The 18284-nt window shown below is 44.7% G+C and overlaps 1 protein-coding gene across 1 annotated transcript; it reads right to left on the bottom strand.

Annotated features, from left to right (window-relative positions):
- Window positions 1-2851: 2851 nt before the first annotated feature.
- On the bottom strand, window positions 2852-6066 carry LOC119392135 (uncharacterized). Its single transcript, XM_049416463.1, has 5 exons — window positions 5889-6066; window positions 4959-5071; window positions 3669-3807; window positions 3527-3601; window positions 2852-2976 (listed from the first exon to the last, which is right to left on the bottom strand). Exons 1-5 carry the CDS (start codon window positions 6064-6066, stop codon window positions 2852-2854), a joined length of 630 nt encoding a protein of 209 aa, XP_049272420.1.
- Between the last annotated feature and the right edge of the window lie 12218 nt (window positions 6067-18284).

The raw sequence follows: 18284 nt of genomic DNA, 5'->3' as shown, positions 1-18284 counted from the left end.
GGTCACCGATTTCGTCAGCTCTGATCCTTCCATGTAAGTATTCCACTTGCATATTTGGAGTGTAAGCGAACGTTTGTGCTTAGTCTTTGTGTTCTTTATTATAAGCATGGTGTCATTAATTGTACCTTGCTGCAGTATGAGATGAAATGCGCGAAGTACACTACATGCCGGTTGATGTAAACATCCTTTGTGTAATGCCTGTGCCTTATGGCGCACATGTGTCTTTGTAGAAAGCGCTAGCGATTATGTGCAAGTGAATTCATTTGACGTCTAGTGAGAGTTGTATTGAATGAAAAATAATCGGTTGCCGTAAGGGTCGCATTTCGCCTTCATTGCAATGCGACCGCTGCATGCAGGATCGAACCTGTTTCTTTCGGGTCAGCTTGCCGAGCACTGTAAATGATGGACCGCCGCGACGGCGAACGTTAATAATCGTTACATAGTTTTCCTACAGCACACACTGCGAGTGCTTGTCAGACTGGGCTAATTAAGGGTCATTTTAACGTTGTACTGCTAAACGCGAATAGGCTGATGCCACGCATGTTATTTGGTAAAACTATACATTTGCTGTAATTGCGTACGTTTGATGAGTCATTATTGCCTCCATTTCTTTCAGGTGGTGTACAAGGATACGCGCAAGCACACTGCTCATTTAAGGATATCGTCCAATTATAAGAACACCTGCTGCAAGTGTTCAAATAAATTCTGAGTTTCCCCACCATGCTGCCTTGGCTGTGTGCAGTTGGCTGGACCAGCAGGTCTTGAGCCAATCAAAGTGGGAACCAACTAGGTGACATGCGATAGCAGCCAGCTGAGATCCGTACAAGTTCTGGCCAATTTGAATTCTCCTTTGTGTTTATTCCTGGAATTTCACCTGGGCACGGCTCACCACCAAGGTGTCTAGCTTTAACACTTTTACAGACGGATGTTTTCTGTGCTACCTGTGCCACTTGTACCAATTGGAATACAACCAATTGGCCCAAAGGGTTGTGTGCTGACTGCACCATTTGACCCAATTGGAGTACAACCAACTGGCCCAATTGGAGTACAGCCAATTGGCCCAATTGGTTATGTGCTATGCCCCATGTGACCCAATTGGCAAACAACCAATTGACCCAATTGGTCCAAATGGCCTAATTGTGTGCTAATTCACAAATGGAACCAATTGGAACCAGGTGGAAATTTCCATTTGGTTCCAATTGTTTTTTTAACTGGGAGAGACATGTAAAAATTATACTGATGATATTCTTACGATTCAATCTTCCAGATATGATTGCCCCGTCAAAACCATTGCCTGTTTCAGTTCTTTTTCCACATTGAGGAGAGGAGCGGGGGCCGCTGGAATTAGGTGATCCTCCTTCACCTCTGGCTACCGTGTAATGTCATAAGCCATTGAACACGTGGGGGATGCCGTGGTGGGTTGGGTGCGATGTTCGCAGGAAGAGGGTGAAGAAATTTCGGCGCTCGAGTCAATCGTGTCGGGATTTTTGCTGCTCGCATGGGAGAAGTGCCCTGGCGGACTGCCCTCAGGAATTTGGCCGCGCTGGTCTTCCTCTCGATCGTCAGGCGCGTTCTGTGAATCTGCCAAGGGAGAGGCATGGAGGTCTTGCGTGGCAGGGGAAAGCAAGATGGCACCAGCGGCCTCTTCTGCTGACCGGGCGGTCGTGCCCGGTGATGTGAACAGGGCCGGAGGGGCTGAGAAGGATGTCACAGGGTTCGACAAGCCTGCAGTGGTCGCCGCGGTACGTGCGCGCTTGCGCAGCTACGTGGGGCTCGTCCTGGCACTGCGCGGGCGGCGAGGAACTGGCGATGTGGCCTCGTCCCGGCGAAGTAGGTTATCGGCCTCCTTGCGTAAGAGCTCGAAGGATCGGGAACAGTTGCAGCTGGCGCTCATTGTGTACCTTGAAGGGAAATCTTGCCGAATGTCGTTGCCTATCTCGATAACGGGTGGGGAACCGGACAATAAAAATAATTGTTGGGGTTTAACGTCCCAAAATTGCGATATGATTATGAGGGACGCCGTCATGAGGGCTTCCCCAATTAAAAAAAGGAATTGGAACCAATTGGGAAGTTTCCACTTTTTTCCAATTGGTTCCTTTTGTGAATTAGTACACAGTTGGGCCAATTGGACCAATTGGTTGTATGCCTATTGGAACAAATGGTGTTATGCCAATTGGACCAACTGGTTCTATGCCAACTGGACCAATTGGTTGTATGCCAGTTGGACTAATTGGTTATATGCCAATTGGGTCAAATGGCAGAGTAGGACATGACCAATTGGGCCTAATGGTGCAGTAGCGCTTAGCCAGTTGGGCCAGCTGGTTTAAGTGGTAACGCACAACATGAAGAACAACACATCTGTTAAAGTACAATATATGTGACACTGAACAAGATGAGCAGCATTAAGAAAGAGCATATATATACGGTTCTTCCTGCTCTTTCAAGTCACATAGCACAACAACCAATGATCTACTCTGCGTTCAGAATAGTTCATTAGCATGTTGATACATTCGACAAAGATGCAATAACTGGAAAACAAAAAAAAAAGTTTTATTTAAAAAACATATAATGGGGTATTCCATCTTGCCGTGGATGACCACGCAGCACCGTACCACAGCCACAGTTTTCACTGACGCTGCATCCTTCCCAAACAATAAAGAGCATTTTTGTGAAGTTTAGTTTTTTTAATTGCATCAAAAGTGGCCCACAGTGAAAATGGATTTAACTGCACCTTAGGTTCAATACTCGTTAAAGTAGCACCCAGGTTTTCAAGTCAAAATTAATTTGTTTACTACTGAAGCTCAAAAAAATTGCAAAAAGTATTTATAACAACAACAAAATTGTGGTTGATTTACCTGTTTGCCATCTTATCAATGTCGGCAATTTTCTCCCCGACGTAGTAGTTCATGCGCTTCATGAGCGTCTGAACCACACTCTCGGGGAATCCTTGTTTCTCCAAGCGGCGCTTGTAGCAGGCTGTTAAAAGATGGGAGTTAAACAAATAAAGATATACAGGTATAATTACTAACATAAAGCTATAAGAATTAATTTCAGAATATAAAATAGGCTTTGGTATTGGGCAGCTGCAAATGAAAATAGGTTGCATTTTCACTCGTGGCGTCAAAATTGCTCCTCATATCAGAAAAGATATCCTCAACAGCACACATTATAGCTTCTGTATCAGAGCACTTTGGATAAGTAAATGACACAAAAATAACGCACAATCTGGAACTATTGAATCTAATCGTGAAGCTATCGTGAGAAAGTACTATAAAACAGCTTTTAAATGTCACGTCAGTGAAGTATTTATGAAATTCACCATTTATCATTTCACCTTATGAACTGCATAAGGCACGAGTGATCTGAAGAAATGTCTCAGAAGAAGGGCAACATATGGTCTACGTGCACAGTACTGGGCCTTGGTTGAAGTTCAGCACTGTAAACTGTGAAAAGCGAGGTGACCTGGTTATTGCTGCTGCATTAGAGCACCATTTATGAGCAAAATGGCATATATGTTTATACTCACTTCGCATGACAGACACCTTCCATGGTGTCAATGGCTCCTTTGTTGGACGATCTGGGAAGCGAGGGCAATGCTTGCCTGCAAAAGGTTACACGTTGAGAAACTTAACACTGCATTAGTGGCTGTAAAAAGTACATGAAGTTACCCTGCAACAATCGTCCTTGCGGCTGTACTGGATCCCAGATCGTCACAAGCAGATCCTTCACGAACAAAGAGTCTTTGTCTCGTGCCTGCACGCGGCGCCACGTTTCTGATGGTATTCGCAGCCCTTGTCCAATGTCAACCTGAAAAAAAAAACACCGCCACCTTGAGTGCCATTCAAATGCTCAAATTCATTGCACCATATATGAAGGTTTGCAACTGAGCAGAACAAGTGTTCTGTGTGAGGATTGCAAATAAACACACGTAATGGAACAGCAGCTGCTCCCTTTTCACATAAGACCCAATACATACTTTTCTTGAAATTCCTGTAAGAAAAACTGCAGCAGAATCATTGAAGAGTTAGTGGCCTGCAGTGCACTAGGGCACTGAAGCCCTATGGTTTGTGGGCTGTAACTGGCACGTGAGAAAGATCAAGGATCACCAGTCAGCGTATAAACGTGGCCATGCCAAAGAACTAGGGCAGGTTTCTGAGCTGAAGATTTGAAGTGTAGTTATTGTATGATTGCTGTCATAATGTAGGCACTAAACACAGCTTTCTCTAAAATGAAATTGAATCAAACTTCTTACCAAGCTGCTACTTGAAGCACCTGTTTGTGGCTGCATGGGCGAACGTGGGCGCTCTCTAGTGGGTGATGAAGGGGGGGGACGGTGTTCTGGGCACTGCTGGCAGAGTGGAGGCAGGGCTCCGTGGCAGAGGGGAGCCAGGGCTGGGCGACTGAGCTCTAAGCTCTGCGCCTTTGTGTTCACTGGAGCCTACGTGGAAATGACACTTTGGAAACTGAATTGAACCAACTAACACTTAAACATGGTTATACGCTTAGCATGTTGATTTGCTAAAGCATTCTTACGCTCTTATTTACTGAAGATTCCTTCCACCAGGAGCCACTTAGGTACAAACTGTATGCCATCACTTTATATAAATATACCGCAGGACAACAACTAGTTAGACTTGCCTTCTCTGATCTTACGTAACAGCTCCTTCTGCAGGTCTCTATTGAGACTTCGAAGCTCTGTGAGCTCCTCTTCCTGGAATTGCTTTTTATCCCGAACGTCTGCAACTGTCCTCCGAAGCTCTAGTAGTTCAGCCTCCTGTGCAGGTGGAGCTTTCACGGCTCTTTTCTTTTTTTTTGTAAAATTCTCAAGAGCCGCTCCCTGCTCTCCGAGCGCTTGCCTTTTTCCTAAAAAATTAGAAAACGTGTAATAAACCCTTGGGAAATAATTTCTTTTATACTTGGTCAAGCAATTACACATATACATATAGAATGAACCATACCTTTGATGGCCCAACATCCTTATCACTGTCGCTGGCGACATCGGAATCGTCTATGAGAGGCTTCACGCTCAACCTTTTTCCAGAAACTTTTTCTTTTACATCTTCTTCTGACTCTGGAATACACATCATATTACAGGACAAGTGCTAAGCTAGCAATAAGGTGTAACTACTTTGCTAATGACTACCATAAAAGCAACATTAACCTACAGAGCAAAAGGATTATTCGGGTAGCACCAAATGTCAACCTACAACTTATTTAATTGGGGCGACAGATTGCGATACGTACATATAAGATTTAAAGCCTGAAGATAAGCAAATTTACAAATGGCACAAGCTGACTCATTATTTATTTATTTATTTATTTATTTATTTATTTATTTATTTATTTATTTATTTATTTATTTGCATACATAGATAAACAAGGACACAGAGAAAAGAGGGAGAGAGCAAGCTAGCAACTGCCATCTAGAGGGAACAGCGCCAACTGGAAAGGCAAAATAGATCACAGATTGATGAGCAAGCAAAAAAACCATGTTCATGTATGCACAATCTCGCGTGTACATTCGAATTTAATGGCTGAATCTCAAACAAATACTTGATGTTCCTCGATCACATAAATGACAAAATCTAAATGACTACAGTGTACCTATGTATGACAAAGAGCGATTACACGTCGGTGTACGCAAATCTCATTAGGAAGTTTTAGATTTTGCGTGTTCAAAGAAATCTAGTGCGCCTTGCTTACGTTCTTTTGTACACCAGCCTGCTCTAGCTCCCTACATTAAGCGGGGAACGCAATCTCTAACTTTGACGTATTGCACGAGCTTTGATGAAAACCGCCATGTATCTATCGCGCGTCACATCAGTACTTGCGTGAAGCACGAAACGATCGAACTGATTCAATGCAGCCTTAAAATCGCGCAAACTTACCTCCAACCTGCAAAATCCTGGCACGATAGTAATCGCATGTGCCGGTCGGATCTGTCCATTTTACTGTGTAGAACGCCGCCGAAAAATCTTCTTTGGGGTTGAACTTTTTTATGTGCCCCACTGGCCCAATTGCCAAGTGCTTGTCATCTTTGTATCGGACGTAGGCGTGGGTGATCATGGCACATGCTTAAGGTTGAGCGGTTGAGCGCCGTTAACGCTGTTAACCCTGCAGGGCTGCAAGCCTACTGATGTTGATGCTAGTTAGGCTGCTCTATCGTTCCAAGAATGGCGCCCAGCTAGAAGTAAATAAACAAAGAAAAATGCGTTATAAACATGAAATCTAAAAGCTGGACATTATTACTAGAATAAAAAGTTATTTTTGGACGTTACTTTGGCTGACATAATAAATTGTGTCCAAGCACCCCATAAAAAAAGTTACTCCGATCTTGAGGCCATTGTTGTGCTCTTTGCATGCGGCGGAAGCGATTGCCGCGTTCTAACATCGCACATCCAAAAGGGCGTGCTTTTTTTGTATGGGGATGCACCGGATGTTTTATGTATACGCCGCAAACGTCATAAACAATTTTTTTCGACTTCCATAAAGTGATCAATATCAAGAAAAAACATTTTTTTTTTTTCAAGTAACATTCGTCGACCGCTTGCGCTGGCATATTGTAATGCATTTGTTTACAATTTCACGGCCACTTTGTAGTAGCGGTAACGGCAATGGTCTGTGGTAGCGTGGGCAGCACGTGGTAATCTCAATTTTATTAGAGTTCACTGTAGTTTTACGCAAAGTAGGGGGCATCGCGGTCATGGCCACATTAGTATAGGGACCGTAACATTAGAGAAATGGAACCGCAGAAGAAACGGAGAAAGCGCGTACAAAAAGTATCTAAATCCAAGCAGTGCCTTCAGTGTGCCCAGATCAACATACTCATCAGCGAGGCTGCGGCTCGCTAAAGCTGTAAGTAAACTTCTCTATCGGAATATGGACAGAAAATATCCTTGCTAAATTTCGAACTTGTCACGTAGGAATCCCTGAAAGATGGTTCATACCATGCAAGTTCGAATGAAGATCCGCTGGATGCGCGGCCACCTGTCGATCAAATGGAGTACACGGCACCGCAAAATGCTACATCGACGGATGCAGTGTTGGCAGCGGACAACGCTAGGCAGCATGGGAATAACGGCGACGATTCGACAATGGGCAGTGATTCCAACAGAGTGGGCAGCCTATGTTCTAGAACGCTGGTACGCAGAAGGCTGCACCCTCGGCTTAAATATTAATTGTACGCAGTGCGTTCTGTGTGTGTGTGTGTGTGTGTGTGTGTGTGTGTGTGTGTGTGTGTGTGTGTGTGTGTGTGTGTGCGTGCGTGCGTGCGTGCGTGCGTGCGTGCGTGCGTGCGTGCGTGCGTGTGTGTGTGTGTGTGTGTGTGTGTGTGTGTGTGTGTGTGTGTGTGTGTGTGTGTGTGTGTGTGTGTGTGTGTGTGCGTGCGTGTGTGTGTGTGTGTGCGTGTGTGTGTGTGTGTAGGGGTGTTCATAAAGTTCGTATTATCAATGCGATAGATTTATAAGAGGTGTACACGACAGGTATCAAAATGAGTGTGCATCTGTCTAGTTTTAGCGTAATATAAAACTTCTGTTCTTTATAATACCATACAACAGCAGTCTTGTAAATATCGGCAAGAGCAAATATGCTTCCAATATCATCTCGCTATTACTTTATTTTTTGTCCAGACATCTCCGCAGGCAGCCATTCTGTGTGATCGAAGTGAACAAGTGAAAGATCTGCATGAGATAGACGATGGAGGTGATTACAGTGGAGACTATGCAGCCACTGTGTGTGATCCATGCGATGTAAATCACTTCATCAGTGATGATTACAACACAACAGATTTTGACAGTTGTGATGACACACAACTGACCTTACAACAATGGTATGCTTCAACTTAATAAATGTATCTATGTAAACCTTACAATCAATTTTATCTGCAGGGCACTCAACATGATACTATGGACAGCGTGACACAGGGCGTCTTTCCATGTGAATGTAACAGTGAAGTGGATGATGTGGTTGATGGCAAGGACAATGAAGAACCTCTCAATGGAAACCTGTCAACTGATGCCGACACAAGCACAACACAGCTTGGAGATTTGTTTCAAGAGGCCTTGAGCGAAAAGCTTGTCGTTTCCAAAGGCGAGATGCTTTTAATGGTATTTAGACATGTCATAAAAAGTAATTTGTCATTTACAGCAATGATAAGTTTGATTGAAATGATCAACTTGTTTTTTGAACGACCTGTTCTGCCACACTCGCGATACCAGCTTGGTAAGCTCTTTTCAGAACACGGCACCTGCATCAGATTTTATTACATTTGTGACAGCTGTTCGGCAGTGCACTCGTATGTACAATCGAGTTCTTGCTTGCAGTGTCAGAAATGTGGCTGGGCTCTAGCGTCCTCGGTAAACAGTGCATCATTCTTTGTCCTATTGGATCTGCCCTCTCACCTTAGAAAGGTTTTAAAGAACTGCACAATCCTTGACCTGACAAAGCCCTTAAGTCGGAGCAGTAACCTTTCGGATATTTGTGATGGGGAATTATATCGCAAATTCGTTTCTGCTACAGCAGACAAGGGGCACAGGATTAGTTTGACATTAAATGCAGATGGCATGCCACTGTTTTCATCCAGCAACACTTCAATTTGGCCTATACCTCGACTGCTGACCCGAAGGTCGCGGGATCGAATCCCGGCCGCGGCGGCTGCATTTTCGATGGAGGCGAAAATGTTGAGGCCCGTGTACTTAGATTTAGGTGCACGTTAAAGAACCCCAGGTGGTCGAAATTTCCGGAGACCTCCACTACGGCGTCTCTCATAATCATATCGTGGTTTTGGGACGTTAAACCCCAGATATTATTATTAATTTGGCCTATACAGTTATTGCTGAATAAGGTGCCCATTATGCAAAGAGCAGACAAACTTGTATTGGCTGCTGTTTGGTTTGGAAATAAAAAACAGATATGAGCGTCTTTCTAGATGCGTTTGTAGAAAGAATGGATGGTTTGTCACAGAATGGTTTTGTTCTAGAGCATGAAGGGCAGCCGAAGCTGTTCAGGGCATATTGCATTTGCTGTTCAGTCGGTTCAGTGGCAAGAGCATCCATGCAAGGGGTCATGCAGCTCAATGCCTACTACGGGTGCAACTGGTATCTGCAAAGGGGGGAACATATTGCAGGCGCTACCAGGTGCCCAGTAGAAAAAAATGAGCCTCCAGAACGCACTGAAAATGAAATTATGGAAGATGCAGAAATCGAATTGAAACAACAGCATTCTGAAAGAGAAGTGAAGACAGTCTCTCCACTCCTAAACTTGCCACACTTTCATGTAGTCTGGGGTTTTGTTCCCGATTATGTGCATTGTATTTTGTTGGGAGTGACGAGACAATTTTTAGAAATGTGGATGGGTGATGCGCAGTGTGATATCTATATTCGAAAGCATCAAAAAATGCCAGGCCTGCGCGGAAAGCGCAGCACAGTCACAGCGAAAGCTGGAAGAGCGGCATTTCTAGAGCCCGTTGTAAACTCTCTTGGGGCTACTAATACAAGCACACTAGTAATGTACCCACTACGCCATAAATCACAATATTTGTGAAATTGGGAAGCACCTACAACGCCATTATTCGTCATTGTGCGCAGAAGCGAGGTTCCAGCTACACATATGTAAGGCATTATGTGCACTTTGTTGACGTGACGACTGATGACGACGAAGAATTGTGGCTCAGCCCTTTATAATGGGTTGGAAGCTTTAAACGGCTCACTAGTTACGTAATTCGCATTGTGTGACGCCCGGTCGCTCCCACCATGCAATATAACATACATTGACGTGAGAAAGAGAGACAGAGAGAGGGGGAAAAACTTTATTGAGACCCCGAGGAAATGGATGATGGGCTCATGGGCTTCCTTGGCAACCAATGCAAATGCACTTGCGAGGAACCCACTACGCTACAAATCATAATTTCTGTGAAGTAGGGAAGCAGCCCCTATGCCATTTTTCGTCATTCAACGGAGAGCCGTGGTACCCGCTAAAAACATGTAAGGCATTATGCGCACTGTGTTGGTGTTGTGCCTGATGACGATGAAGAATTATTGCAGAGCCCCTTGTAGTGGGTTGGAGGCATCCAACAGCCCACTCGTTGCGCAATTCGCATTGTGTGACGCCTGGTTACAGAATTCGCGTTGTGTGGTGCGTGGTTGTTATTTCACTCTTCTACCACACGAAATTACATATGTTAATGTGGTTCCTTCTGGACATGAATCCTGTATAGCGTCGTTTTGCAAGGCAGTTCCAAGCACCGGCATGGCTCAGAGGTACAACACAGGGCTCCCACGCAGAGGGCCCAGGTTCGAACCCCGTTCCATCCTGGAAATTTTTTCTTATTTCGTTTTTTTTTCTTATTTCGAGCGATAGTGGTTACGGACACCGGCGGCGGCGGCGGCGGCGGACAACTACGCCACCAAAAACGGCCGTTGAAATGATCTCATAACAGCTTTCGCTGTAAAAACCATTCATGAAAGGCTGGTAGCACTTGCTCCTCCTAGAGAAGTGCGGCGGTTTCCAAGAGCAACCCAGGAAAAAAAGTGGTGGAAAGCGAAAGAATTCGAAAATTGGGTGCTCTTCTACAGCTTGCCAGTGCTACATGGAATTTTGGATAAATCCTGCATCAGGCACTGGGCTTGCCTTGTTGAGGCACTGCACATCCTGCTGTCGCGTAGCATAAGTTCATCAGACTTACTGCGAGCGGAAGAACTCCTTCTGGAGTTTCACGTCATTGCAAAAGTTATTTATGGAAAAAAAATGCATGACGTTTAACTTACACCAACTTGTACATCTTGCGAAAAGCGTGAGGCAGTGGGGCCCACTGTGGGCAAACTCGGCGTTCCCATTCGAAGCCGGCAATGGTGCACTAAAAGCAGTGGAAAAGGCTGCTAATAGCGTGCCACACCAGATTTGTAGAGTGTGTAAAGTTGAGAACTTGATTGACCTGCTAGCAAGCATGACAACCAAAACGAGAGTGCTTGAATACTGCACGTCCATTAACAAAACAGTTACACAGAAAACAGTTGGTGTTGCAGAAAACATCCGACTCTTTGGTAGAGGTGTCCCGTATAGCACAAGTAACAACAGTGATGTTTCTACGGATCTTGTGCAATACTCCCGCATGCTCAGGAAAGGGACAGTGTACACAAGCCGTAGCTACTCGTCAAACAGAAAGACCAACAGTTCCACCATCCGGCTAGTTGACCAGTCATACGCAGTAATAGAAGCTAATCTTTCTAAACAAAGTAATGACGTGTACATTGCAGCCAGGCGCCTCCACTGCTCAGTAGTAAAATGTAACACCTTGGTAATGGATACTTGGTGAAGGTCCAAAAAGAACCAGCAACTACAACTCTTTTATCAGCGTCAGAAATTTTAAATGTTTGTGCACACCTCCAAGTAGGACCGAACGTGTTCATTTCACCTGTGCCTAGCTCTTTCGCTTTGTAAATTTTCATATCTCGTGTGCCGTTCTTATCAGGGTTGCCAGGTGGAAAAGAAAAAATATATAGCCAATACATTGGAAAAATGAGCCAGAGAGTAGCCAACTTCAGCCAAGGGCAGGCAAGATAGCCATACTAAACGCAAGGGACTTTTGGTAGAAGTATAAATAAACACAGCAGGTACCCTTTCAAATAATTGCTAAGCTTAATGAATAAATTGTCGACTTTAACATTTATTTTGTGGAGGATGATGTTTTTTGCACTGTTGCAGAAATGACTCTCTTCTCACGCATCCTGCGTGACTTTTCTTAAAATGGACTAGAAGTACTTAACTTGTGGCAATAATAAAAATATGTACTGCATGAGTGCTCAAAATCACAGTTTTTGGGATTGAAGCATAAATTGTGGTCACTTCCACAATCGTTTCTTGCATGATGACAATGTTCAAGCAGTTCCTGGACCCGAATGGCAGTCGGTACCTAATTCAAAAAACTAACACAGACAATTCTTCAGATTACCGATTTCTAACGTCAGTGAATACAGAGCGTCCTGCAATGCGGAGCACTTTAGATTGTCTTGTTCTCTTCCAATTACAGTTTACAATATTATTCAACAATGAGGGTCTGCAAAATGAGGCCCCATGCAACAGTTTACCCCCCACTCCCCCTGTACGCCGAATACCAGTCACATTGATCCAAAAGTCTCTTTTTTTGTGCAATGCTAGTGACAAAGTCAATTTTGGGAGCTGGAAACACACCTTGGCCATCGTGTTTCAACACCACATACTCGAGCGCAAGCGGCTGCAATACTACCAAATATTTATAATTTCTTAAAATCGAGGGAACAAGAAAGTAGCCAAAAAGTAGTCGACGTTTTTTCGCCATGATCGGCCTAAAGAAGTAGCCAAATTGGTGCAATGTCGCCAAACCTGGCAACCCTGGTTCTTATGTCTATCATAAGTATGCTCAGTAATAGGCTGTCCTTAGCAAATAATAGTTGTTGGTATTTTAGGTTCCAAAACGACTATATGACTTTTTAGGTCACTTGATAGCCATGTTATATTGACAGGGCACTACGATTTCTAGCACGTGCAATGATAAATATTTCTGGAAAAAAAAATCAATGCAGAATCTTATTAGGAGCTGTCTAAGTGACGCACAAGTGTAGAGTTTTGTTCTACATTGTATCTTTCCCTAGAATACTGTTTTTGGGCAGGATCAACGCTCATGAGCATCTTAAACGGCCCCATGGCAGGCACATCCCACGACAACCGAAGTTTATGTTTGGCATCAAATTTTCACAAAGTTAGAATTTTTCTGATGTGTACAATGCTCCATGTAGGCTTACCATCTTGTCCTGCAGAGTACTTTTTCTCCACCACCAAGGTATGCAATCAAGCCTCCATAATAAGTTTTCTCTTTCTATATTTGTTTTGCATTGTGGGGACTCAACGCATTCATATGGTTCAGATGGGCAAAGGATGTTTACGATGAAATCAACTCTAGATTAGACTGGTACCCCATTTTGGTGAAGTGCTTATCCTTTCCACGTTTCCTCTGCAACTCAAGAACTCTCCCTGGAATATGGCACTTTACGTTAGCCCTCGAGTTTTTCTTTAGTAGTGCTCGTATGCTTATTGTTGCTATGTGATGGTAACACTTTAACTGTGCCATATTGTGTGTACTGTTTTTTAGGGGCGAAGCTCCTTAAGGCGGCACCCGTTCGTCCCTCGTAGTCGTCGTCGTCGTAGTAGTAGTAGTAGTAGTCGTAGTCCGTAACAAGTCTTACGCTTTGACCTCCAAGGTGGTGCCGGTGGGAGATCTTTGCTGTGCGTTGTTGAACAATAAAAAATTCGCAGCGTGCGCGTTAACTAAAAGCCGAATTCTTCTGTCTCTCATTCCCCATTAGCAGCCATTGGCATGTTCCAGTAGAAAACGTTAGTAGAAGTAGAAGTGTAAGTGTTAGCTAAAAGCCGACTTCTTCTGTCTCTCATTCCCATTAGCAGCCATTGTTTACCTCCAAGGTAGTGCCTGGTGAGATTTCTCCTGTGCGTGATTAAACAATAAAAATTTTGTTCAAAACGCCGTTGATTGATGAAATAAACCAACGAAAGACGCCAGATGTTTTGTAAAAGCAAAACGAAAGAACGCCAGATGTTTCTAAAGCAAAACGAAAAGACGCCAGCTGCTTAACGAAAGACGCCAGATTTTTCTAAAGCAATGGTTTTCTAAACAATGAAAAATTCACAGCGTACATGTAAAATTAAAGTGAGCTGCAAGTCGTCATAAGTCATCGAACCTTTAGTATAAACGCGCCCGATCTCACGTCGGTGATGATGTACTGGGCAGAATTCACGGAAGATTCACGGTTTACCGATGAACCTCCGCAGCTTCGCCCACTCATCATCATTCACTCCGTGGATATGCTGTGATTTTTTTTTCAATACGCATTCTATTAAATACCGTAATCAAGGAAATGAAAATGGGTGTATAGCCCAGTAGTTAAGACATTCACTTTGGGAGCATGGAGGCTCAGGTTTATAAACTGCAGTAATAGAATAAAAATTTGTTGTGTTTTGTTCATTTATCCTTCTGTGGCGATGATTGTGTTACGTCACAGAGTGACAGACACTCTTTTCTTGTTGAGTTAGCATATAAATGTTTGTGCTTGAAGTTCAGTAAAATGCTCTCACAGGCAACACTTTAAAAATTGTGGTGATCAAGTTACATTGTTCTGGGACCCTTTTATGTTGTATTGCAAGTGTTGTGAAAGGAGTGCACCAAGATAGTTGTGAAGAGAGTGTGTGCTGCTTACTTTTATTGTATTTTTGTACTAATTAACGCATATGTAACCCAGATTTTTCGCTTTCGTTATGTATATGCCTGAAACTGCCTGCAGTGCTTATGGCCTCTGCATATTAATTTGGTGTTTTATGCCAGCAGTTTTTACCATTTGGATTGATGCAACGAACGGGTGCCTTATATCTACAATAATTGTACCAAGAAACATTTATTCAGGCAGAAGTCCTAATGCATTGTGCAGTGTCCTTGAACAAAACTAGCTGTAATCACATTGAAACAAAAACCTTTTTGCACTGCTCTCTCTATGTCGAGGCACGCAAGCTCCACATTCATTTCATTGCGGCGTGTGCGTGGCAAAAAAATATATTGGAGCGCTGTTCCCCTCAAGTGTAGCTCAAAGCACACAAGCTGCATTGCTTCCTTCGTCCTTGCGGCTTTCTCATGAGTTTAAAAGTTTAAAATGTGCCACTATAGCGTCATTTAGCCTACTGACGGCTATGGAGAAATGCTGAAGGGGCGTACGATGGAAGACCGACCAAGGACCTAGCAGATTGTGGGGTGCGCCAAAGAGGTGTGCAATGCCAGAGGAGGCTCGACAAGCACGAAATGAGACACAAGCCAAACAGCTCGACGGATTCTGTCATGATATTTGTCTTTAATGCATCGTCAGTAAGGCTTTCGCACCTTCAGGTCGTCTTAGCAATGGTATAATAGACCCTTGGAACGTTTTCATCATTTTGCAAGTAAATGAAAAGAAACAGTTCAATGTGACTCAAGTTTGTTGACCAAACTGTGCACACCAATATCAAGTGGAAGCATATGGCCCTATTGAAAGCAACCATTTCCAATTGAACCATTTGGCAATTCCAGATTATTCAAATGGTCTACTTGGAAAGTTCATTTGGCCCAGTTGGAAGTGAGCGAATCCACTTGAACCATTTGGCAATTCCATTTCTTTCAAATGGCTGAGCTGGAAATGGAAATTCTATTTGGACCAAATGGAAGTGAGGATATCCCCTTCAACCATTTGGTAATTCCATTTGGCCTAAATGGAAGTGAGCATATCCAATTGAACCATTTGGCAATTCCATTTTCTCCAAATGGCCCTGTTGGAAATTCCATTTGCCCCAAATGAAAGTGAGCTTATCCACTCGAACCATTTGGCAATTCCAGTTGGTCCAAATGGGCCAAATGGAATCTCCAATTGGGCCATTTGGAAGTAAGTGAACCAACTGGAATTGCCAAATGATTCGAATGGATAAGCTCACTTTCATTTGGGCCAAATGGAATTTCCAACAGGGCTATTTGGAGAAAATGGAGTGCCAAATGGCCCAATTGGAGATTCCATTTGGCCCACTTGGAAGTAAGTGAACCATTTGGAAATTCCAAATGGTCCTGTTGGTAATCCATGTGGTCCAATTGGAAATCACTATTTACATTTGGACCCATTGATATTTCCAAATAGTTCCAATCGTTTTTTGAATGGGTAGAACAGGCAAATCCAGGGCAATGTTCAGCGTTCAGCAATAATGTTGAAAAAAATATTCTCCCCCCCCCCCTCCAAGATCAGCTTATGGGTTCCGTTTAGGAATGCATTACGGCCCACAATGTTGATGTGAAATTCATAGACAGGTGTGGGATTTCTGTAAAAACTTTTTTGGAATTGTTTGCAATCTTACCAGCATTCAACCGTTGCGGATTAGTGTGAAAAGGTATTTGTGCAGCGGTCTGGAATCTGCGTAAGTTCGAAAGCTGCCCCTGCCATCAGTGACATTTTCTTGAATGCGCTTTAAAGGGTGACTTGCAATGCTCAGCACTGAGGACGTTTATGTATATTAATGACTCCTTGGTATTTTGTGAAGACTGCGATACGACAAGGAAAATAAATGACGTCCTGAATGCTTTCAGGCAGCAGGCCTATGGGCTAACTTTCACGTACGAGTCCTAACAGAAAGGGCCATCCAGTTCTTGAATTTAATTGTCTTTGAAATTTGAGCCTGACCATGCGTGTTCGTCCTTCAGCCTCGTTCGAAGAAACCCCTGCCGAGTTTTTCGTCAATGCATTCTAAGGTAGTCAAGTATGATACTGTGGTCAATTGTCTGAGTTCGCCTACTGGCCACGAGATCGAACAGAGTCGGCGCCTAGCGGCGAAAACGCGCGATGTGTGGATGCCGGCTAGCCGTGCCGCTGCGGTAGAATATTGTATGCGATGTTTGTACTTCGCGAACATACGATGGAAGTTGACGACAATGGTGATAACCTGTCAAAATCTTATTCTTGCTCTTCGCAACGGAAAGTGATAACGTCAGTCGCTATATTTCGTAAATCCATTGGTGCGAAAAGCATTTGCTGGATGCGACCGCACAATATGCACTTGTCGCCTTTGAACGTGTTGGATGCTAAAATTCGTTCTTTTTTCATTTCTGGTGCCCTTGCCTTGAGCACTATTAAACATGTTGGGGACAGGTGTCAGGCGTCTCGTTGAAGGTGACGACGAGGTCGTTGCAGCGGGCAACATTAATGAATGTAGTGCCATCGAATCCACGTGCTGCTGTAATTGTTCCAGTACACATTATCGCACTCTTCTGCAATTGCCCAGGCTTCCGAAGAATCCACATCGAGTTGACCTGAAGTGGCAGGCGATGCGAATATAGCAGAATTGAACTGCACATGCCCTGCAGGGAAAATAGTGCCAGTGTCACACAGCCACTTTATCGCGATCAGGGCCGATGCGGATCAGGTTCTGTTACACGGTCACTGTTAACAGTGATCAGGCCCAATTGGAATCCCGACGTTTGCGGTCCAGGCATCTCGATAATGCTGAGACGTCTGTGCCAAACGATCCAGATAACTCTGACCTTGCAGCAGCGTCCATTGTTGATCTATATTGAGAAATCATATCCGTATCGGCCCTGATCGCAATCAAAAGTACCCATATAATCCTCAAGTTGTTCGGATGTAGTTGGTCGGGGGCTGTGATGAGTAAAGGAGGGGCACGAGGCACGTGCCGAACGTGGAAGCGCGGCGATGGTGCGCGAGAAACAAAGTCACCGGATGGCACGCGCACCAGCCACGTCGACGCAGAGGATTGGCCAGATTGGGGCTCGTGGGCAGGTGACCCGAGCCGTGATGGTGAACGACGAAAGATGATCGTGGCACTGTGCTGTGGGACACCGGACGGAGAGATCGAGGAAGGAGGAGAAGCGTCGCACACCGCGGCGAAAGCGGCTGGTACTCGGTTCTGGAGGTGGCGGAACGCAAGGCCTGGGAGTGGCCGTCGACCTTGGAAAGCTCCAAGCGAGCTGCCCGGACCGTCGCCCTCACTACAGCAGTTCCGGGATCGTCAGCAGCCCTTCTCTTCTCGGCAGGACGGGCTGCAGACCACAGTGCAGTCAACGAGACGACCGTCACTGTGGAGTCCCGAAGCAAGGGACCAAGGCCCAGTTAGGCCTAACCTCGACGGATCGAGGACGGAGTAGACTACGGAGGACACACGCGACGAGAACAAGCGGTAGGCTGGACGAAGGCGGACCGACGATGAACTTCGAGGACTACTGAGGACGTCGGCGACAGCCTCGACGGGGGGAGTGACGCGACGGGAACTTCGAGTCGTCGCGCGTACCGTAAGAACATTCTCGTCTCGTACCGCGAGGCCCACAGTGGCCAGACTGAGTGGAGACATAGCTAAGCCTAGCTAAAACGCTTTGGTTAGCTAGGCAGTTCTAGATAGGAACTGAGACTTTTGTAGAATGTAAATAGGTTTTTTGTTTGTATCATTTGGTGTCTGTAACGCGTTTTCCGTGATCTTTGCTCATTATAAACTTTGTTGTTTTTGCCCATCATACCCCGGTCTCCTGAGCCCGTCTCACTCTCTCCCGATCCGTTTTTGCCAGCACCCCGAGATAACACGTGACAGGGGCACATAGCACGATTTGGTTTACATCATGCTAAGCTGCCTTTCCGGTCGGGCTCTACTAAACCCTTACTTCACATGTTAAGGCGAAAGCTTAGGTGCCTCATCAAACTCGAAAATGGACTGTCGGAGGCGTCAAC

The sequence above is a fragment of the Rhipicephalus sanguineus genome, chromosome 1, assembly GCF_013339695.2.
Source record: "Rhipicephalus sanguineus isolate Rsan-2018 chromosome 1, BIME_Rsan_1.4, whole genome shotgun sequence".
Taxonomy (NCBI): domain Eukaryota; kingdom Metazoa; phylum Arthropoda; class Arachnida; order Ixodida; family Ixodidae; genus Rhipicephalus; species Rhipicephalus sanguineus.
This window is presented reverse-complemented; position numbering and strand designations above follow the sequence as displayed.

Coding starts and splice junctions, on each gene's coding strand:
- LOC119392135 (XM_049416463.1), bottom strand. CDS start 6,066: ATGATCACCCACGCCTACGTCCGATACAAAGATGACAAGCACTTGGCA. Junction 3,808..4,958: donor AGGATGTTGGGCCATCAAAG/GTATGGTTCATT, acceptor TTTTTTTTTCAG/GTTGACATTGGACAAGGGCT. Junction 3,602..3,668: donor GCAAGGACGATTGTTGCAGG/GTAACTTCATGT, acceptor AACCTTTTGCAG/GCAAGCATTGCCCTCGCTTC.